Source organism: Galendromus occidentalis, unplaced genomic scaffold (assembly GCF_000255335.2).
Source record: "Galendromus occidentalis unplaced genomic scaffold, Mocc_1.1 scf7180000077497, whole genome shotgun sequence".
Classification (NCBI taxonomy): Eukaryota; Metazoa; Arthropoda; class Arachnida; order Mesostigmata; family Phytoseiidae; genus Galendromus; species Galendromus occidentalis.
Window position 1 is genome coordinate 545,800 of NW_003805485.1, and position 21,905 is coordinate 567,704.

Below are 21,905 nucleotides of genomic sequence, written 5' to 3' on the forward strand. Positions count from 1 at the left end.
CCTCAGGATGCCTCCTCACGTCGACTCCACAATATTCTGACTTGATTGAGAATTCATCTGAAACGATTAGGCAGTTCTGGAATCGTTTATTGTTTCTCCGGTAGTCTAGAAACTTATTGAGAGTTGAATGACCATCTTCCATTCTCCCACTTCCCCCGCGGAATTTCCGCGCATAACGAGTAGGAATGTAGATGGGTTCGCCCCGTCTCCCGCATGCGCCCGATTGATCCGGAAGACTCCATAGTCGCACTAGCGCGGATCCTAAAAAATATCAGAGCGACAGGGGACGAACTCTCGCAACTTCTAGGCCGCCGAGAGCCCGAGGCAACGACGCCCCCATGCGCGGAAGGATCTCGACCTGTGCGTGTTCCGGGACCGCGCGAGGAGGAATCCGCATATAGGGATCGGAGCCTCCCCGGAAACCCCAGAAATCGTGCATGAGGCACGTAGGTCGAGGAACATCGAAGTCTAATGAGTTCAGGATATTGCCGATTACATATATACAAACAACAAATCAGACTCGTTAGCGTATGTGGCTAGAAACAATCCGAGTTTCCGGCTCTTGTGTAGGAGGGACGACGCTTTGAAACCGCGGTCAGCAACCGCGACTGCGGTTTCTCCCCGACACATGGGACTCTATGGGGTCAATAAGCGCGATTTTTCATATTTTCATAAAATATGCGGTTTTCCATAAAATGTGCGGTTTTCCCCAAGGCCCAGTAGGTACTCCCTGATTCAGGTTTCCCCATCATTCACCGAGTGGTTCCCCCAGAATTGCGGAGGGGCAGGGAGAGCGTTGAAAACCCCTAGAGATTGGCGACTCAGTGGCTCCGTGGATGTTCCTCCATCTCCTGTTTTTCATATTCATCGCCGCCGACGCCGGGTTTAAGGACCTGGGGTCAGACCGAGTTTCCTCATGAAGAAATGGCAGGGAGTAGTTCACAAGATGAAAAGTCTTTATAGAGAATCGTCAAATATCGAAGCCCGGAGCCGTTCTCATACCAAATCAGATTCAACAATTCGTCCGCGTACCTGGTGGATGTTAGACTTCTAAAAATCATTTCGTCCGCCGCGGCTGTCCTTGACGGGAGACTATCTATGAGAAATATCTGCAAAAATCCAAATGGCTGCTACCAGACCTAGCTGATGAAGGCAGAAGCCGTTGTTCTGTTCTGCGGTTCATTCCAATGCGAAACCCACTTGAGAGCTATGGGAGTATCATCGAACCCTCATGAGGGATTCTATCGTACGAATGCTTCAGCTCAACTTTGACGTCGCAGTGCTGCCGATGAGCATCTGATCATCGAGGCGAAGAGGGATGAACATTATCTTTCGGTCGATTAATCCAGTCTGACACGATGTTCCGATTGCAGATCTCTCCTGGAAGTGTACTTCTTCGGTAAATTCTTCAAGATGGACGAATCTCTGACAACGAGATCAGCTCTCTTCCTCTTGAGGGTGAGTGTCCGAAGCAAAGTTCCAAGACTCGACTCCTGATATTCGAGTGGGAGCACCTAAATATCAGTGGTCGCAGACGAGAGACGAATCAAGATTGTGGGAGATATTGCCGACAACTTTCATTCTGACCGTGTTCGAAACCCATCATTCTTGAACCAGGTGATGAGTTTCTGTTACGATGTGATAAGCTTGCCCATCTACACGATAATTCAGAAGCCATGGCTGGAATGGAGAAAAAGGTCAGTTCATTAGAATATACGTGGTCTTTCTCATCCCGTTGCAATCGTTTCCGAAGTTCCAAAGCTCTGCGCTTTGGCAACTTCGACTATATATTGAAGAAGTGCCAGATTCGGAGCTCGGCTGCCGGTGAAGCGCCGTGAGATTCACACCGACGACCTTCCTCAACTTGCATCAGGAAAGCAAGCTCCCCGATAAAACGTCACCGAATACGCGGCGCACGTTTGTACCGGAAAAATGTGTCCGTCTACGATTGAGAAATTACTGTTCGGGAGGACTGACGCCTCAATTTTTGCGTTTTCCCCGTGAAAATTCACCGCTCAAGCCCGTGTGGTTTTCCAAACGTCGGAAGTTCATTACACGGTGTGACGTGCTCACGTGAGATCATGGATAAAAGTCCATTCGAGGCTCACTAAATTTGAATGTCTCGCTCGCTGAGGAACGCCGGCCGTGATAATCGTTAATAATTCTACTCCTTGCTATTTATTTGGCTTCCATTAAGTTACGCGAGCGCTCCGGACGTTGAACCCGGTGTTCGCGTTCACTGGTGACGACATATCGATGGCTCGACGGCGAAGAGGCTTGTGATGGCGCGGGCTGAGGCATGGATTCATCTCCCCAGTGGCAACTTGTTGCTCCGTCATTTCCATGCAACGGAAGCTCGTCACGGCCAGAACCAAAACGATTGAGAGTTCCATATGGGAAACTTCTCGATCGAACTTTTAGTATTGCTTCGCGGGAAGGAAGTGACGAACGACTTTCAAGGTGACGCTGACGGAGGCGGAGTCGCGATTCCCCACCAGAGCGATACGATGCGACTCTACTGGGAAAATTTCTGAGATTGCCGCCAGTGGCGGAATTTCGCCATTGGTGAATGATTTTCTCGAACGATTCTCAGGGAAAAATTCTCGGCAACATCTCCCCGGTACCCAGACCGAACTACTACGCGTAACGCTCTGAGTCGATATGCCCGGCAGCAATAAAAAAGTAAAAGCATCGTATTTCTGCTTCTAGTCGCCTCATCTACTCCGTTCCCATATTCCCGGGGAAACCACTGTCAGCGGGGATGACCAGAGCCCACAGTAGGAATAGGGGAGGACTCGACGGGCTACAACAGATGGAGCAACTCATGCGGAGGTCAGCAATGTCCATCTTTCGCGGAAATCTCTCCGGAGAAGAATCGCTAACTGCAGAATTTGCTTCTCCGATAGAATTGGATGGATTATATTTTCCCCGCGCGATATGAACGGAGGCAGGAAAGCAAGGAAAGTACTTCAGACAAGCTCGGGGAAATCTAAGATCGGAATATTTTACAGAACCGTGAAGCTGTATGGGGAGAAACGCGGCTTCGGAACAAGAGAGGTTTTCTGTGAAGAAGAGGAAGTCCAACCCGATGGGAAAGTTTTCAGGAAGGTGAATACCGTCAAGCACTCTCTTGCGCTCAACGACCATATCAAAGCTCTCAGTGAAGTTTATCTGAACTCGTATTTCCACTGTTTCAGTATACGATGGGAGATTACCGCTGGCTGACCTACAAGGAGATCGATGAGCGGATCGATCTCATAGCCGCTGGACTTTTCAAGCTGGGCGTGAGGTAGGCCGCGTGGCAGAAAACCACTCTCTGCTCATCTTCCCGATAGCGAATTGCGCCTCCATCGTCTGACAGGAAAAACAGCGATTAAGTGCGTGGGCTGTCTGATTTCCAATTTGATGATGTGATCGATTCCAGACCGCGTCAGAATCTCGTCATACTTGCGGAAACCCGGATGGAGTGGATGCTCACAGCTCAGGCAACTCTAAGAAACAATATTCCTCTCGTCACCGTTTATGCAACCTTGGGAGTAGACGGATTCGTTCACGGTTCGTTCGCTCCTCCGTTTTCCCTAATAGAACGCCGTGCTCCGGCTGCCATTCAGAAGCTTCATCCATAGCGATTCCAGACATGACGCTCCCCCAATCATTGGGAGCTCCGTGAGGCCGACGAGTCTCCGTGGGCCGAAACCAGACAAGCGCTGGTTTTATACCAGGCACTAATGACCCTCGATTCCCAAATACATCCGCAGCTCTCAACGAGTCCGAGTCAACTCATGTGATAACTTCGCAAGACATGTTGCCCAAACTGATCAAAGCCGCTCCTCGAGTCAAATCAGTGACACATATCATCTACATGGAAAATCAAGCCTCAAAGCTTGCGGCCCCGAAAGTTGATGGCATCAATCTCATTCCCTTTTCTAAACTCTACGAGCTCGGAAAAATCAATCTCGAGGTGAGAGCAAGCCCACGGAGGGAACCTTCCTTGAGCGAGAAGCCTTCAAAGAATTCACGATTTACTTCGACGATCACAGGAGTTTTCCGGTGAGATCCCGACTCCGGATTCAACCGCCATCATCATGTACACCTCAGGATCGACTGGAACTCCGAAAGGAGTCGTGATAACGCACAGCAATCTCCTGGCCTGCGCCAAGGGATATTTGACCATTTTCCCGGAAGTGAGTAGTACCGAGAAACCGCAAGGTTGTCTAGACTCTAGACTAGACCAAATCCAGGTCCGACAGAACAAGTTCGGGAAGGAGTCTCGGAAGAGCCCACATGAAGACTCGAGGATCAGATTCTGAAACCCGGGACTCTACTTACTTCCAGACGACAGAGAAAGACAGTTACGTTGCATATCTGCCACTAGCTCACGTCATGGAAATCGCCTGCGAGTCGATGATGATTTCGAACGGCGCCAGAATCGGCTACTCGTCCCCCCAAACTTTGACCGACAAGGTGCGTACTCTGTCTGCGACTGGTTAATGGATAGGAAGGTCATTGAACTACCAACTCGGTATTATTATTAGAAGCGGCCAGACAGTCTCGTCTCCTCCACATGTTTTGCATTTCTCACCGATAACTTATTTCCTCTTACCAGGGAACTGGGATCAAGGCCGGACAAAGAGGAGATGCCATAGTCTTGGAGCCGTCGATGATGGTGACGGTTCCAGTTATTCTCGACAGAATACGAAAAGGAGTTGTTGAAGGCGCCGAGGTTAGCGATAAGAGGAATCCGTTCGAGGAATCCACGTCAAATCACGATTACGGGAATGATCGATCGCGCGGCATGATTGCAGTTCTGTCGACGACCCATGCATTCAAAGTCTCAGCTTCGGGGAAACTTCATTCGAGGGACGATTTCCCGGCAACTGCGATCATTCCATGCCATTCCAGAATCAAATTTATTTGGCTTGCGATTATTCAGATTCAACTCGATCTATCGACATCGTTCAACCGCTTCACTTGCGATCAATGAGCGATACGTCTGGTTACATTAATCATTTTTTCCAGGCGAAAGGATTCTTCAGCAAACTACTATTCCGACACGCAATCGTCTACAAGTCGTTCTGGGTGAAGGCTGGTTACACGACTCCGCTGCTGAATCGTCTCGTTTTCAATAAAATCAAGGCAAGGCTCCCGCTCGAAGTTTCCTCGACTCTCTCCGCTGGAGATATTTTGAGCCAATTCGTCCTCACGCAAGATATTCACTGATATCCCTAATCGAATCAACAGGCAGTTCTCGGTGGCAACGTACGAGTTGTCGCAGTCGGCTCGGCCCCCCTCTGCGCCGAGACATTCGACTTCGTGAAAATCTGTTTCGACATCCTTCTCTTGCGCGGATACGGTCTGACTGAAACCACGTCCGGGGCCGCGGTATGCGAGTTCACCGACAACTCCGATGGATCCAATGTCGGCTGTCCGCTGGTGGATGTATACATCAAGCTGGATAATTGGTCCGACGGTGGGTACACTGTCAACGACAAACCCAATCCGAGAGGCGAGATCCTGGTCGGCGGAGTGACAGTCGCGAAGAGTGAGTTCAAAAATTTTCCTCGACAGTCTTGAGCCGCGTATGTTTGGAAGATGCGAGAATCCTGAAGGGATGCTCAATACGCTTGCGGACACAGATTTTTCCATTGCGGAAGACGTTTGCTCCTCAGTCGGAAGGAATATACGCTGCATACGTCAATCCGAGCACCTAAATCAATCAAAATCAGAGCCCGGGGAAAACAGAGGCATAAAGTCCGAAGTTCCTCTGGTCTTGAGATGATTTCTTAATATGACTCAAGTCGCATCCGGAAGAATAGAGTCTTCCCCCCTCCTAACCAATATGCGTTCTCGCTTGCTTTCTAGGTTACTACAAGAACGAGTCCCTCAGTCGTGAAGTTTTCCTAGAGGAGGATGGAATACGCTGGTTTCGTACCGGCGATATAGGGGAGCTCCTACCGAACGGAACCCTGAAGATTGTCGACAGAAAAAAAGATCTCATCAAACTACAGTTCGGGGAATATGTTTCTCTCGGGAAGGTGTGTTGGATACGGGAGACGAAAATCATCGGAAAAAAATTGCCAGGGAGCAGGAACGAAGTTCCAACCGAGATGGTGAAGCACGATTTGGACTTTCTGATGCGAGAATGTCCCTTCCAGGTCGAGGCCGAATTGAAAACGTTGCCACTGGTCGACAACATCTGCGTCTACGGCAACTCGTATTACACGTTCATGGTGGCACTCATTTCGCCGAATCCCAAAGCACTCGAGGCGCTGGCTGCGCAAATAGGGATCGAGAATAAGAGCTTACGAGAGCTTTGCGAGAACCCAGAGATCGTCCGGCTCGCCACCGAGCAGCTCGTGCGTCACGGCAAACATTGTAATCTCAACAAGGTAAACTTTCGTCGCACCTCTGCCGGTTCCGTGGGACGTCCACGTCAGACCCTGGAAGCGAATACGAGAGACATTTTATGATGTTTCTCTCCGGCTGTCACACCCCTCAATATCCTGCCCATGCTTTCGATACGAATGAGTCACTTCAATATATCGAACGATTTCCACAATGACGATCGTTTAGGCAGCCGGGTGTTTGCAAAACAGGATCCGGATAGGAATCCCAAATCGTATTCTATCCTGACTCACCGACGACTGGTATATCGTTCCAGATGGAAATTCCGGCGAAATTCAAGCTGTGTCCCGAAGAGTGGATACCTGACTCGGGTCTGGTCACGGCGGCCCTGAAGATACGAAGGAAGCAAATTAATGACTTCTACAAGATGGACATCGACCGGATGTACGAGGACTCCAAGAATGTCTGATGTTGTTTTTGCTCGAACGGGGAATAGTTTCTTTTCGCTCCTTGACAAAGTCGACCTGACTCCGTTACGTGGAGACCATGTTGGAACACTGTAGGCTCCGAGACTTTCATGCAATATTCTCCTAAGCTGGGGCAACCACGCTGGATATCGGCGAGGACGTGCATGACGTCGTGATTTGAAATTTCATTAAACCCTCCTCGCGGTGGGAACCAGGTTACGAATCGGCGAGCGATAGGCAATCGATGATTAAGGAGGTGGTCTTCCCACGCGGGAGTCTGTAAGGATCTGTTAGGATAATGTTCCTCGGCGTTGTTGAGTTTGGGTCGACGAAGAGTGAGCTAAGACGCGATTGAGATCGGAGCTCCGCGCACGCAGGATCTCTGCGATCCCCTCATCGGCTCCTCCAGAATGAGTCGGGGAACGATGTTTAAGGACAATGTCTAAAACAGTGAAACGTTGTGATTTCTACAGCTGTAAGTCGATGAACAGTATTCAAGAAAGTACGAATGCCGAATTTTCTCGCGAAGTTTAATTCTTCAGTACTCATTACACCCAAGTTGCTTCTTCAATGAGACGGGATCGATCCGATGACTCGCGTCTGCGTTTCCGAGATAGGCGCTCATCTTATAGTCTTGCGATTCACGAATTAGAGCCTCGTTCGAACTAATTCCGATTCGCAGTAGGCGGGTTCTACCAAAAAGTCTCAGATCCCTGGTTGTTCCGAGAATCCCCGCCGCTATCAGATCCGTTGTCGTGTCTAATATTTGACTAGTTCGGAATGAGGTGCCATGTACTGACCAAATGCTTGGCTGAGGTCTTTTGAAATCGATTGGTCACATCTTGGCTACGAGGTACAGCCGACTGCGGCCGTCACATTCGAGAGCGCGCTTGATCAGAAGCGTATGAGCTGATCTCGACGCGAAATACGGAAGACCCAGCATTCGAATTGAAAGCTCGAATCAAGATGACTCTTCAGAGAAAATTCTCACATGGCGAGCTCATTCGCATGGAACGCTTCCGGATCTGCAGCGAACGCTTCCGGATCCAGGAAGATTCTGTGATGGGGGATCTGAAGTTCTTCGAGGTCCTCGTGTCATGCCTAGCGATTTCCGAGACACTCTGCTTATATCTATCGCAACTCTCCATCGACCTGTCTTCTTGATTTCCGACCGTAGGAGCGTGTGATGCTGCTTGGATATCTAACTGGAGGCTCTCATTGCGCCCCATCAGCTCCTGAGATGGGGCCCTACTGCTCGCGAAGTCATCAGGGATTTCGCGATCCCCGTCCGACGGATCAGAGCAGCGTCCCAACGAGAGCACGGTCACGACATCCCCAGCTGGCCTTCCTTCCATTCCACGTAGAGAGTGTGCTTTCGTTTTCAACCTTCCGAAATCAACTTCGAAATAAGCTCAGGGAGTGTCGGACTTAGCGGCTCCACACACTGATGCGATGTCGTGAACGTCGTCAGCCCATTCTGCAAGGCAACCATGAGCAAGCGTGCGCATCCAGGTCTTCGGTTACCGGCTTTCTCCTTTGAGGATGTCTTCCTCTGGTAACGGAGTTTCGGCCTGCGCTCGTGCTTTCCTCTGCTGAGATTACACCTCTCCCCCGTGATCCGGGGGGTGAGCTGCTCAGCATTTGAGCGAGGTGGCTCCAGGCAGCCGACGTCATGCTCGCAAACCGAAAAGGTTTATGACTTCCAGCAGAAAGAAATCTCCCTCAGACTTCAGGATCTCCTGCGATTTCCCTAGCCGAACGGAAGAGTTTCTACCTCCTCTGAGAGATCGCCGACACGTTCCCCAGGCTTGACGTGATGAGCTTATCCAGCATTCCAGAGACCAATCAAATATATATGTCTACGCTCACTTAGTACTTGAATTAAAAGGATGCTCATTCCGCGACTCCCGCAGGAACGAAACTGACTTCCCGCGGTCGAGAGCCATCCGAAGGCTCCGAAGACAACGTGAGCGCTTGATCTCAGCCCACGTCAGTGAACAATTCGCAGGTGGGACGTGATTACGCGATCTGCCTCTCCCGATGGAGACGTAATCCCCGGAAGAATCTCCAGAATGAAGAATGGAGAATGAACGATAACCTGGATCAACTGGTCCCAAGCCTGTCTCGTCTTACGTCTGATCATTTCTTTGGTCTTGCGGCTTGTCTCCCCCTGAAACTGCAGGAGAATGCATTTTCATACCATAAGAACCTTTCGCGGGAGTCGACACCTCAACTCTTTGCCCCCGTCCCCTATTGCATTGATGTTGGCTCGATTGCTCGCCGCGCATTCCGTCTCGTATAGCCGCTAGATGTCGCCACCCTTCGCCAACAAACCGTCACTTGCCCTCTCCGCAATGTCCACGCGCGCCTTGAGGAGACCGGTCGGCCCGACGGCTGGCGGCCAGAGGCTTTCGCTGAGGGAGCGACTTGGTTGGTTTCGTGCGCTGCTTGTGTTGTGGATACTGTGGAATTCTGGTGGAACTCTCGAATCCCTGGACCATTAGCACTACGAACGACAAATCCGATTCGATAGCTAGGCAAACGCTAAGATGGTGGCGTCGATGTGCGGGCTCTTCTGCCTGAAATGTCTTCTGTATATTTTGAACACGATTTTGACGGTGAGTACAATATCTGTTCTTCTACAGAACATCGCTGGAGAACAAAACTCGAGAGTCAGAATATTCTTTGGCGAAAATCGAATGGATCTATGTAGGTAATGAACTCCTCGAAATCACTGGAGTCCGTGGAGAAAGGAGCGGTCTGCTGTTGGGTTTTCCTCACCCATCCCTTTTTCGAAACGCGGCTGTTCTACCAGAGCGATAGTGGAAGCAGCGGCTTTTGGTCGACTGTCTGAGATCACCGGAGGCCCATTCTCTAGGAGGTTTTTGTATTCACGACTGGTGACAGGATCTCTCCCGTGACTTCTTCGAGCATCTCCCGGTGGAACACTCGCATCCCATCAGAGCGCGAGGAAGAAAAAAATTCGAGGCTTGAACAAAACGAACACGTGCTGGATATGGATTTACATCGAATGGAATCGTAACATTGGCGTCGGATTCCGAAACCCGATACCGTGTGGATACAAATAATGATTTTGGATCGAAACGTGAACTCTAACCGCGCTGTCGACGGAGCGCTTCGTGACTACTGCTCCCACACAACTGACTGAGTATCAAAGGTGAATCCTCAAGTGGTTCTCCAGCAGGATATTCAGACGCCATCCCAATGTTCGAACTCTGTCATAGCTCAATCGTACCCACCTTTTCCCCACGGTACGGGGATGCGGTTAAGGGTTGATGGACGGAGAATTCGCGGTATCAGATCATTCCACAGTTATCCAGGGAGGTTCCCGAACTTGTACATAAGACGCTAGTGCTATTCGACCTCGTCCGACACGCAAGTTTGGCGCTGAAAAATCCGGAGGAGTCCAGGCTCCTCTCTCTTGTGGCTCGACAGTCGATCGTATCACACTCCATTCGATCCGTGCGCCGGCGCCGCACCGACGCCTCAGTTGATAGAGTATATAGCCTGCGGAAAAGACTAACGGGCTCGGCGGCACTTGTCATGGCGCTTCAGCCTCTCGGTTTCTCCATTTCTGATTTTTTCATGATGGAATTATGCGATATGATGGAATTTCGTAGAGAATCCCTGAATTATGAAGACGATTTGACAACTCAGGGTAAGTCTGAGACCTTCCGTTGCGAGGCGATGAGAATGCTGCTGTGTATATCAGGACAGAGAATCAGCTTGGGTTAAGGGGGAGGAGACGGAAGTTTCTGAATGTTAGCCAATCAAATATGCGATCAATATACTCAGTTGCGACCAAGGGAGATATTCCCACATAGATATCAGTCGGCTGGTCTTGTGAGGCAACATAATGTTATGGAAGGACCCACGTTAGGAGAGCTTCGATGTGAGAGACACAACTCCTTCCTCCGGGGATCGCAGATCGATCCCGTCATCGGTCATTGTTGGCTATTGGGAAGTAACTTACGAGGTATCAATGTGCCCCCACCACTAAAGGCCATGAGTCCCGAAAGCGATTCCGTTGACTCGTTGAGAACTTGTCTTTTTCCCTGTCGGGGCTACGTGGGGCGTAGGTAATCACATCGGTACGGAATGGAGTGGAATATCCTTTTTATCTCGCTTGACGTTTCGTATCTTGCGAAAGTTCCGTCATTGATACGATATGCAGTGACCTGCCTCCAATATCGGTCACCTTATTCACTTCCATACTTCTCGATTGAAAGAATCGCATTCTCTGCTCCGAATTCCCGAGATTGAGAACAATTCCATCTTCCGACTGAGATCATGTACCAATGTATTTAGCTGTCTGACCGTTCGCCGAATCCCCCAGCTCGACAAGGGGATTGATATGTTGAGTTTCACCAGTCGCTTTTGATCCAGACGTTCCGTGGCCGGCATTCGGATAAACAAATCCGCGCATCTCGAATGCCAGCATCGCCCGCTGAACACATCGGGAGATGTTCCCGATTCCAATCTTCTGAGAAGCGAGAAAGAAAAGTACAACAGCCCCGTAAGGCGCCCGATTTGCTGACAGCGCACAAGTATTTTATTACATCCAGACACTTCGTTCATGACGGACAACAGCGTGTTGGTCAGCAAGTTTTTGCTCCTCATCAGACACAACTCTTAGGACTCTGAAAGAGCTTGAATCTGGGCTCGACGTATCGTGAATTTGTTGTGATTCACTCGCTGCGCGGCCAGCAAGACCTGTTCCCCTGTTATTATATTGGGAAAGCGTTGCGCGAGCGAAGTGTGGTCAAAGACCTCTGAGGCCTCACCGAAAAGTCCGAGTCTCCGATCGCCGTCATCCTTCATTGTCTCATATTCGGATCTTTCCCGTGATCGGACGGGCCAGAAAGGTGTTGACGAAACGAAGGCAAATCTGAGTTGAGAGTTTCAGAACCCATTCAAGGAGTCCCCAGTGTATGAAGAATAATTCGGTTCCATTCCGTATTCGACGATTTCATGACGTTGTCCGTACTGTCTTGGCGTTTCCGTTCCCCAGCAGACTTCGCGACATACTTCAGTGCTCTTTAGCGAGAAAGAACCCTGTTTGACGATGACTTATCGACGCAAACATTCGCGTTAGACGACGCCCTTCGTTCCGGGCGCAAGGGAGGCGGATTTCGCAGATTTTTCTCCCCCACCGAAAGATTTCTTCTATTCAAACATCCGCCTGTGTCTGACATCGTACACTGGACGCAACACGCCTGCCGCGAGCACATTCTTTCTGTCCTCAGGGGGAACTCCAGACGAGTTTGACCGGGAGAACGACATCCGATCCGGCTCTCGACTGAGTCAGTCTCCGAGAGAGATGAATATAAAAATAAGATCAACGCGGAAAAATTGTAATCGTTCAGAAAAAACTAATCCGCTGTGACCTCTATCTCCTTCGAAGTGTTCACAACGATACAGCTTGCTAAGCTCACACTGACGGCAGTCGCGTCGTTCATTGTCAGCCAGAATACAAGCTGGCTGCCTTGAAGTTTTCGCACTTCATCCCTGATTCAGGTGATGGGGAAAATTCCTGAGCCCTCCGGGCCTTCGATGGAGACAATTATCCATTGAAAGACTCGTGTCATCGCGTATGATTTCAGAAGCCTGGAGGCTGAGATTACCTTGTCCGATTGAGACGGAGCGTTCTACACTCCCGCCTAATCTCAAGGATATTCTGCTGGAGAGTTTGGTCTGAGAGCAAAATTTATGTGAGAGAACCGGAGAATCGTCAAGCCCTTCGGACCCGCCCTGACCCCGAGAACGTCTTCACGCCGATTGAGAGTCTCGTTGACTACGTCATCGAACTGCTTCCGGAAGGAACACAGGACACTCTATCGGCCTGACACTTGGAAGCGTTCTCGAGAACAAATATACTCACTCGGCAAGAGTGGGAACTTGTGAGCGAGCCGCTTGCAGTGACGAAGAACGTTTTCCATTCAATCGAGAGTTTAGTGAATTGAAAAGATTGATAGCGAAAGATTGCCCCTCTTAGATTCTTACATCTATGGTTTCATTCGTCAGATATCAATTGGAGACAATTGCTCGACGCTTTGAAGAGCTCAGGTCGGTCTCCGTTTATGAGCGGCGCTGTTCTTTCCGGGAAGGGGAAGCGGTGCAGAGTGACGGTGACAGAGAATCGATTCAATTCTACCGTCATCCTCTCGCTGGAGAACTGACGGGATCCCATCTGCTCTCAGATCTCTTTCCAGAATAATGGAGGACGCGATGCGGCCATTCCTTCAGATGGAACCTCGAGCAGCGCATCGGAACGATGTTCGGAGTCGGGACGTTGTGCGTAGCCCGCAAGTCAAAGCTCTTGATTGACGATTCGTATGAATCGGGATTTTGATCACTCCCCTCTCCATCTTCTGGCGACTGCTAATCCGATACCAGTCGGAATAGTTTGGGAGGAAGATTTTCCGGGAACCATATTGAGCCGAATGAATCTTCAACGTCTCGATCCTTCACAAAGCGCTCCCAGAAGTTGTCTGCTTTGAATTCTCTATCGAATTGTCTGTGCTTCTATTGCGTTTTTAATTACTTCATTCTAATCGTCGCCTACGATCGCGATCCATGCTTCTCCCGGGTCGTCTTCTCCGAGTTTGGGTCATGAGCCAGCACGTAGTGAGATCGACAACGTGTGTATTGGAAACTAGAATCGCAGGTGGGTGGGAACAATCATCATCCCATTCACGTTCTCCACCCGGTCAAGCAGCAAGTGGAGCCACCTGTGAACTCTCGAATCAACGGAGAGAACGAGATCGCCTCCAGATCCGCCCGGAAGGATCGAATCCCATGATTTCTCTCTCTTCAACTTCGTCAGCTGCGCGTATCCACGGAGACCTCCAATCGAATTCAACGCTTTGTTGGACTCAGTCTGAAACATTTATTATTCATCAATCTCCTGAATGACGAATGAGGCCAGTTCTGCATTCCATCGCCGATGTTTTTGTTCGGATGAATCCGTCTGGAAAAGCTTCCGGAAATTCGTTTGTGCTCAGAGCCGAATTTCGTGCTCGAGACGAAGTTGTTCGACGCGCTGAAGAGTGCGACACACACGGTCACGATTCGTCCTAAGGATGTCAGTCATGGCGACACTCTGAAAGTGAAATCGTCGTCTGCCCGAGCGAGATCGCGAGCTCTGAATACTCCGATTGGTATACAATCGGCACTGTCCGGGAGAAGCATCGAGGACATCGGTCATAATGTCATAATACCGTTTCTGTTTTCGAAGCGTTTCGATTACGAGATCGTTTCTGTCCTATGGAGCTCAACACGGAACGTAAATCGTCGGCGCGGTTCTCTCGGAAAGCTCGGTCGCTCTGTGACAGGGAAAAGACGGCACTCTACGTAGCTGATGCGACCGCCGTCAAAGGATCGACGCGAGCCGAAATTCCGCTCGGCGATTTGGTAGCGCTTGCCAGAGGCAGAGTGTCGTGGATGATCGTCACCAGTTGGAGATTTTCGCCGCGCTGACGATATGAGTCATGAGCGGTAGTGCGAGCGGCAGCAGCAGCTACTTTTCGGCTTGCGGCCTCTTAGCAACAACGCAGAAGCAAACGTGTTTTATGCGTTCTGTTATTCGGAGACGTCATCCACGTTCTGCTGCTCAGCAGAGCGAGGTGGGGCCTTTTCATGACGATATTTTTTGTGACGGTTCCGCTGTCGCCCAATAAATGCCAAAACAGACGACGAGTAGCGATCGAGTCGAAACCACCAACAAGTAAACCGACCGGGCGGGCGAGCCATAGGCAGCGGACCGAGGGGCCTAAGGCCTGCACGGCCGCTGCAGACGTTCTCACGCCTGAAACAAGCATGATTTCCCGAAAATAATACTCTTGTCAACATTGGAGTTGAACACATCGAGAGTCCCCGGTGGCATCCGTGATCCGCTCCGCGGTCCGTGAACGCGGTCCTCGGGAGACAAGCTCGACTCGGAACAAGTGTCGCCTGACAGCAGAAATCCCGACTCCGATTTCCTCTTCTTGAGGAAGCGATTCTAAGATAACGTCTTCCGGGCTAACCCTTGACCTTAGAGGACGGAGGCTCGAGAGCGAATTCTGTTCCTTTTCACGTTTCTCCATCGGATTAGGAGCATGCGCTCCGGTAAGAAATGTAAGAAATGCGGTAAAAAATGCGGTAAGAATTTCACTGCAACAGGACTTTTGAGCGTTACCCGGCAGCGCAAGGAGATCAAATTTCCCTCAGGATCTTCCTGGGGGTGCGATCCTATTTTTGAGGGAACGACGGGGTTCATGAACTAGGAGTTCATTTATAGACATGTGGATGGAAGATGGAATGATGCGAAAAATAGTGAATGTCCCTCGATAATTTCTGATGCCGAAGCAGAAACAATCACCTGAAGCTTTCGTGATCATGGATATCACCTGCCGACTTGCATGAGAAACCGAAAGTGATTCTCGAGTTCATACTCGGACCCGAAAATGCTCATTATTCCTCATCGACCTCGGCGATCGCATTCGCAGTCATATCGGTCCAATTCTGACGATAGAAGACATCTGAAAGCGAGAGTTCCCGAGGCCGGCTTGCGGATCTTGAATACCTCCTCCAAGCGAGCCGGCCTGATACATCTGTGATCTATCCCTGATGAACAAGACTCAGAAATAGACAGAGAGATGCCTTCCATTGAAATTTGATTTTCTGAAAGTCACTCGACCGCCTGTCGAACAGGCAAACCGACTGACCGCCCGCGAAGCGTCGTCGAGTCGCGAATGTTGCCAGCACTTCGAAGGTCAGTCGTAAGCCTTTGTGGGATAGGAGCCATTAGCGTCGATCAGCAATGACGATCCGCGTGCCAGCTGAGAACGGTTGTACAATCATGAATTGCAGCCATGAATGATCATGAGTCTTCTCACTGTGCTTCGTCCGAAGTTTGCAGTATTTGAGGCGAAAATGTCCCGCAGAACGCCTGGCTGACAGAATTTTTACCGGAAGCGTGAAATTTTGGGGAAAGAAAGCATAAGTTGCTCCAGGTGTCACACAATCAGTGAATTCCATTTACTTTTGGGCAACGAAACGACATTGGAGCTCCTCTGCGAGACATCGTTATGCGGGGGCTCCCCCGACAAATTCGAATTAGGCATCAGATTTCCGATGAATGAAATAAATCGAGCGGTAGGGATGGACGAACTCAATTATTTCCATATACGATCTCATTTCCGGGATAATATTCTGAGATCTCGCTGCAGCACGATATATACGTTGTTGGAATCCTTGATGCTTTTCTTCGAACACGACTTCAAGCTTTCGGTTTCATCTCCGGTCTCAACGATTTTCGTATAGGTACGGGTACACGAAATAATCCCACAGGAGTCGTCACGAATGATCGCCAATCGAAGACGTTCCGCAGGGCTTAGCGAAAAGAGAATTACCTCGGAATCCTATTCAGAAGCGTTCAGCAGCAGTCCTCTACATTTCCAGATAATGTCGATCGTCATCGTCTGCGTAGGAGCCGGAGTGCTGTTCGTCCTGAGACAAGTAGACGGTGGAGGTACGCCAGATTTCGATCTGGCCCATCTCAGCACGGCGGGGATTCTCATTGTGATCGTGGGCGTACTCATCGTTCTATTCGTGTTCTGTGGCTGCTGCGGCGCCTTCCTGGGAGCCGGATGGATGCTGATATGGTAAGTTGAGCAATCCTAGTTGCTTCTATGAATTATTATTTGACGCGTCGTGGGAATCGTTCCGATGGATGGAAGATCTCTCGCGGACGATGGGGCTCGCTGACGGCTTTCTCACCGGGCGCCGTAGAGTCTTCGGAGTTGACAGATTTAACCGCTTCTCTCTCTCGTCCAGGTTCGCGGTCATCATGGGCTGCTTGCTGATCGTCGAATGCGTGATCCTCGGATTCGCTTGGAAGTATTCAGAGCCGAGCAAGCTAGAAGAGGTAGTTTCAGCAACGTATTCAGCTCTCCTAGACGGCGCGGTGAAAACAAGACAAATCAATGAACAAGCTCAGGCAGGAGCAGCCGCTCTCCTCAACTTCTTCCAAGTAAGCATATCTCTTGAATTCATTCTGTCGTGGCAAACTCCGGGGGCTACTGCTAGGCGCTCTCTCGTCTCTTCTAGTTCAAAGCGGGGCAACATCACAACACCTCACTTGCGTCCCAATCTCGGAATCTTTTCTCGGTTCCCGGGGACGTCGGATATTCACTAAAAATCGAGTCTCTAAAAGAACACATTTCCTCAAATTCCAGGATAAACTTGAATGCTGCGGGGACGTCGGTCAGAGCGATTATTCGAAGAGAGGTCTCGATTTCCGGGACTTCTGTCAGCGTCCGAAGTAAGTTTAGCAGATCGAGATTTCACCGCGGCGATTCTCGACGTCGAAATTCCGAAGAGTATTCAAGATTATTCGTAATAGAGTCACACGCGCTTTCGATCGTCGGGAGCCGCATGCCGATGGGTTCTTGACCGAAACCAGGGTCCAGGAGAGCTGCGAGCTTCTGAATCTATTCGAACAATACGGGTGACTTGCTATGCTCGAAGCGTCATCGAATGATCGAATATGGATCCAGCTCATTCCTGGTCCACCAGATCACCCAGCTATCTGTTTTCGGGGTTTGCAGACCCTTGGGGCTGCATTTCAGGGCCAATCGGGCTCGGAACTCGCTTCTCGTATTCCCTCGACCCGCGAGCCCAGCGATTTCTGATGTCATCGGCTTTGAAGAGCTGCATGAAACGGACGCTGCATGATCGTTCCTGATCGCTCATTGCAAGCTGACAATAATATTCAATTACTTGAGTTTACTCTAGCGTCATCTCACTTCGGTGGCCCGATTGAGTTATTGGCGAGAGAGAGCTCTTCGAAGACGGCATATCCCGAGCCCATTGTCAACGCTCCACGATATTGTTCCGGAGGCACAGCGATCAACTGCTGTATGTATTATATCGGTGCATAGCTCCGACGCTGGTCTTCAACCGGGGACCCGAGTCGGAATTCGGAATCTGCCACTTTCTGTACTCGAGTCGAACATATGATTCTCCGAAGGCAGGAGACTATCGCTGTTCATAGGTTCTGAGTTGGTCCCGAGTCGTTGACGCCGGTGTAGTGGTCAGGGTCTCTCCTGTCCCGGTCGGTTCACCGGAATCCAAGCTTCAAGCCCCATGCCGCAGGACCCTTCCGTCTGCGAAACTGCTTAGAAATTCTGCGCACGTAGCGTTTGCTAAGCTCGAAGGCGAGATCCTCAAAGAGTTGAGGCAAGCCGTCCCGTGGAGCAGACCTCGGAGAGTACGCTGGCGTGATCGAGCGTTTGCAGTACTGATTGAAGTCAGGTTCTCTTTATATCGAGTTTCTGGGGTACGGATCGATACTGACGACATTCTTGCTCCCGATGTGATCCTATTCAAGCGTGCAATCGCGAGAGCGCTATCGAGGAATCGAAGACTGTCCGGTATTGTACGAGACGGTCATTGAATATCGATCTGTAAGTGAAATGCACGCGATATCGATGTGTTTACACGTCTTACGTATCGGCAGTGATCCTTTGTACTTTCTCCCGCTTCTGGCGAACAGACTTGTCCGATCTCACTACGCTAGCTTATTGCTCTAAGGAGTCTCGATATATCAAATAGAGCGTCCCCATGGTTGGCGCCAGAATTATTTATAATCCGTAATAGCTCATTGTTCCGCTGCATACCCCGAATCTCGACGGTCTCAGCTCGCCAAATGCATCCGTCGGTCGTGTACGCAACGGAATCGGGGATCGAGGCTCATTGGATATCCCATGACATAACTCGTGAGACGCGCAGATCGCGCATCACAGTCTGCACATCTTTCACCCATCCAGAATCCTCGTCTCATCCTGTCCGCCGTGAAAACGTTGCCGAATCCGCTCCGTTGGGAGCACCATTATCACGGACGGATGCGAATAGTCCTCTCGCCGACGGGGCGGATTTCACCTAATGAATCGGTTTCCAACGATCATTATCGAGAGCTAAGAATGGATTTAGAAGGAGACTCCATCTTAACGAAACATCTCTTTGTGATGACCGCGTAACCGAATGTGAAGAGGAAGATTTCCCTGAACTAGTGCGCGATGAACACGAGTCCGAGGGGCGAGAAGTTCGTTCGAACTAATGCTCTCGTTGGAACGGCCGCATCCGGCTCGTGGGTCGAGTGTCCGGCGGAAGAGAGGGCGAAAGATAAATCGGTCCGTGGTGTCGAAAAATATGCCATCGCCCTTAACCAATAAGAAGCTATGGGTTCGTTGTATCGTTGAAATTGCCTGACAAACCGCGTGATCCTGGGCCTGTAGAAACGACGGAGCGCGGCATAGTCGAGAAACTGCCGGAAGGATTTCGAAATCGGAGCAGATGTCTTTCAAGAATCGAGGCATGCCTCACACCACCTAAGCATTCTCCGTATCGGGACGCTGTCATATATTGCCTTTTTATACCGTGTCGGAATACGCTCAATGACTTGCTTGTCATGATTATGTGAGGCTTGGGCGGAGCTCACCCTCGGTCATCAGCTGAGAGATCATGCACGAAGCCATACGATCGAATAGCGAGGCAGCCGACGGGGTGCCGAACGTTTTGATCAGGTGCTACCGAAATTCAGTACGAAGCATCCGTAAATCGAACTCGTCAGGTCTCCGCGGATGCGAGAACGGGGGATGCCGACCACTTGAACACTGGAAACCATAATAATGGTGTTCGTAATGTATAGGAGCGGTTCGGTTGCAGTCCAGCGGCCGAATTTTCCGAATAGCATCTGTGTCGATAACGACCCACTCCACTCAATAGACTCTCATATATGCTCCATCGATAGCCGTCATGAATTCTCGGAGTGACCCGAGCAGTTAGGTTCCTGAATATATGCAACATGGAGGCTACACGACCGATACGCTGGAGATTCGCACCATAGGGAAAGCGTGACTTCCGCGGGCGGGAAATCTGGGGAGATTGGGTACTCATAGTCTCCGTCGTAGACTAATCAAGTTTTCCTTTCCAGTAACAACGGCTACTACTCCCGCGGATGCACCAAGGTGACCGTGGATTTCTTCCAGAAGCACAGTCATACGATGGGAGGTGTTGTCGTCGGGACCATGGCTTTCCAGCTGCTGGCTATATGCTTAGCGATTTTCCTCTACTTCACCATAGCCTGAACGAACTCGAACCCTCATGGGAATCTGTCGGAGGAAGTGACCGGTTTCCTTTTTTCGACCGGTGGGCATTTATCATGAAGCTGTTCTGAGGGAGAACAGCGTGACGAGAGAAGTTCATATGAGAAAGCTGGGAGGAGAACTACGTTATCAAGGAGTGAGATCTAAATCGGAGATAGAGCCCAGGAAACGCTATTGGTGTGCCAAGGCATAGCCACCCCTGTGGGGTGACAAAAAATTTGATCCAGGGGAAATAACTTGTGCAAGGGACGGAGTTTCAGATTTCGAGGCATGACCGATGTCGCCTCGGTGGTCATGGGGTTCTTCAAGCTAATGGCGAAGTTCAAAGAGTCTGAATGTCAGCGAAAGATCAAGTACATAGATATAAGCGTTCGTTCCTGATCGCACGTTGTATGGTGTTCGACGCAATTTCGTAATTGGCGGAACCTTCAACGAGCGGACCTTCATCTATATCCTACATATTGTACATATAAAGCCTGGGTGGTCTGTTGTGTGCTTTTGCTGTTCTTGCGCGATCGCAGTCACGCCATTGATTCTATGCATAAATACATAGATGTAGGTATTTCAATATGGAGTTCTATGGATTGGTTTACGGTTTGAATCGAATTAGTTTGATTGAATGGTGGCTTCTGTGATCTCAGAATCGATCGATTTTGAGCTTACTTCGCTAGCTGGGTAGCTGTTCCGTAAGGTTTCCTCCTGAATATGGATGATCTGAATGAAATGTTGATTGGTCGACAGGCGCTAATCACCCGGTTGATCTATCGATTCTTTCTACATCTATTTGTGCGGCTGCTTGTGAGAATGAGTGAACCAATATAGGGAGCAAGCGTAATACCTTCGGAGCCGATCTAATTGAGAGAATATTTTTGAATAAAACCTTCGAGAACCGGAGTTGTATACTATTCTTTTCAATATCCTGCATTGCGAAAATGAACTACTGCTATCGGTGTCCAGTCACCCGCGCAGGAGCTGGTCACCCTCGAGACGAGCGGGGAGCTGGGTTTCTGGGAAGGAAGCTGATCTCGATCGCTCATACGAGACCATTGCGGGAAGCTATCGCAGTGGTAGGCTCCACGATTGTTAGGAGCACCACACTGTTCAGCCGCTGAGCATCTCTGTCCGGGACCGGGACCTTGACCCAATGGAGGACTTCACGAAGGACGGCGCGAAACCGCGGCGCCTCGATGACCTCCACAGATTCCGGGTCGCCCATCGAAACTTAATCATGCTGCCTGAGCGAGTCACGTTGCTGGCAGACCGGTCTATCGGAAACCTATGCGAACATATTGCGTATCATGCTTAAAAGACAAGTTCTTGAGATAGGGGGTTTCTAGATTCATTCCGAATCATAAATACAAAAAGTCGCTAAACAGTCCAAATGACTCCAATGTTTGACTTGATGAATCCCTGCTCGGGTTTAGGTGATCGAGAAAATACATCAGAGGAGGCAGAAGATTGGCTGGATGTTCATCCACCAGGAGCCCTCAAATACATCGATACATAGAATCAGTGCTTTTCGGCGGCGAGAAAATATGAACCTGGTCATCAAGGAGACCCGATACCGCATTCGTAACACCGATTGCAGATTACGAGGCGTACGCGCAGAAGAGGGATTAGAACGGCGCCGCGAACGTGGTTAGAGCTGATGGGGTGTTATGATCGGCTTTCAAGGATTCGAGGGTGCAAGATCATTGAGGAACCTCCTGGACTGGATTCATCGCATTCGTGGCGGTAGACGCCTGCCTATAAAGTTAATCAAGTCGAGAGAGTGGCCAAGGAAGTCAAGTCGAGGGAACGGTCCAGAAAGTCAAGCCGAGAAAACGGTCAAGAAAATCGAGTCGAAAATGTCATTCACAAGCCACTTGTCTCACAGGGTCGGCCGAAATGATCGCCACATGAATTCGCTGTTATTTACAAG

The 21,905-nt window shown here is 50.0% G+C and overlaps 2 protein-coding genes across 2 annotated transcripts; both read left to right on the forward strand.

Moving 5' to 3' along the window:
• The first annotated feature begins 1,634 nt into the window (after positions 1 to 1,634).
• On the forward strand, positions 1,635 to 7,317 carry LOC100908423 (long-chain-fatty-acid--CoA ligase 4). The gene is made up of 14 exons (XM_029112404.1): positions 1,635 to 1,697; positions 2,710 to 2,832; positions 3,012 to 3,108; positions 3,198 to 3,289; positions 3,425 to 3,555; positions 3,759 to 3,961; positions 4,044 to 4,184; positions 4,336 to 4,464; positions 4,607 to 4,723; positions 5,020 to 5,136; positions 5,242 to 5,542; positions 5,863 to 6,035; positions 6,156 to 6,389; positions 6,662 to 7,317. Exons 2-14 carry the CDS (start codon positions 2,762 to 2,764, stop codon positions 6,812 to 6,814), a joined length of 1,959 nt encoding a protein of 652 aa, XP_028968237.1. The 5' UTR covers positions 1,635 to 1,697; positions 2,710 to 2,761; the 3' UTR covers positions 6,815 to 7,317.
• Positions 7,318 to 9,208: 1,891 nt separating this feature from the next.
• Positions 9,209 to 20,864, forward strand: LOC100908564 (23 kDa integral membrane protein). Its single transcript, XM_003746440.2, has 5 exons — positions 9,209 to 9,430; positions 16,278 to 16,480; positions 16,653 to 16,848; positions 17,054 to 17,139; positions 19,813 to 20,864. The coding sequence occupies exons 1-5, from the start codon at positions 9,362 to 9,364 to the stop codon at positions 19,964 to 19,966; spliced, it is 708 nt and encodes a 235-aa protein (XP_003746488.1). The 5' UTR covers positions 9,209 to 9,361; the 3' UTR covers positions 19,967 to 20,864.
• The last annotated feature ends 1,041 nt before the right edge of the window (positions 20,865 to 21,905 follow it).

Excerpts from the sequence above, each read along its gene's own strand:
- LOC100908564 (XM_003746440.2), top strand. The coding sequence starts at position 9,362 with ATGGTGGCGTCGATGTGCGGGCTCTTCTGCCTGAAATGTCTTCTGTAT. Across the intron at positions 9,431-16,277 it reads TTTTGAACACGATTTTGACG|ATAATGTCGATCGTCATCGT; the intron begins GTGAGTACAATA and ends CTACATTTCCAG. Across the intron at positions 16,481-16,652 it reads GCCGGATGGATGCTGATATG|GTTCGCGGTCATCATGGGCT; the intron begins GTAAGTTGAGCA and ends TCTCTCGTCCAG.
- LOC100908423 (XM_029112404.1), top strand. The coding sequence starts at position 2,762 with ATGACCAGAGCCCACAGTAGGAATAGGGGAGGACTCGACGGGCTACAA. Across the intron at positions 3,290-3,424 it reads CTTTTCAAGCTGGGCGTGAG|ACCGCGTCAGAATCTCGTCA; the intron begins GTAGGCCGCGTG and ends GATCGATTCCAG. Across the intron at positions 5,543-5,862 it reads CGGAGTGACAGTCGCGAAGA|GTTACTACAAGAACGAGTCC; the intron begins GTGAGTTCAAAA and ends CTTGCTTTCTAG.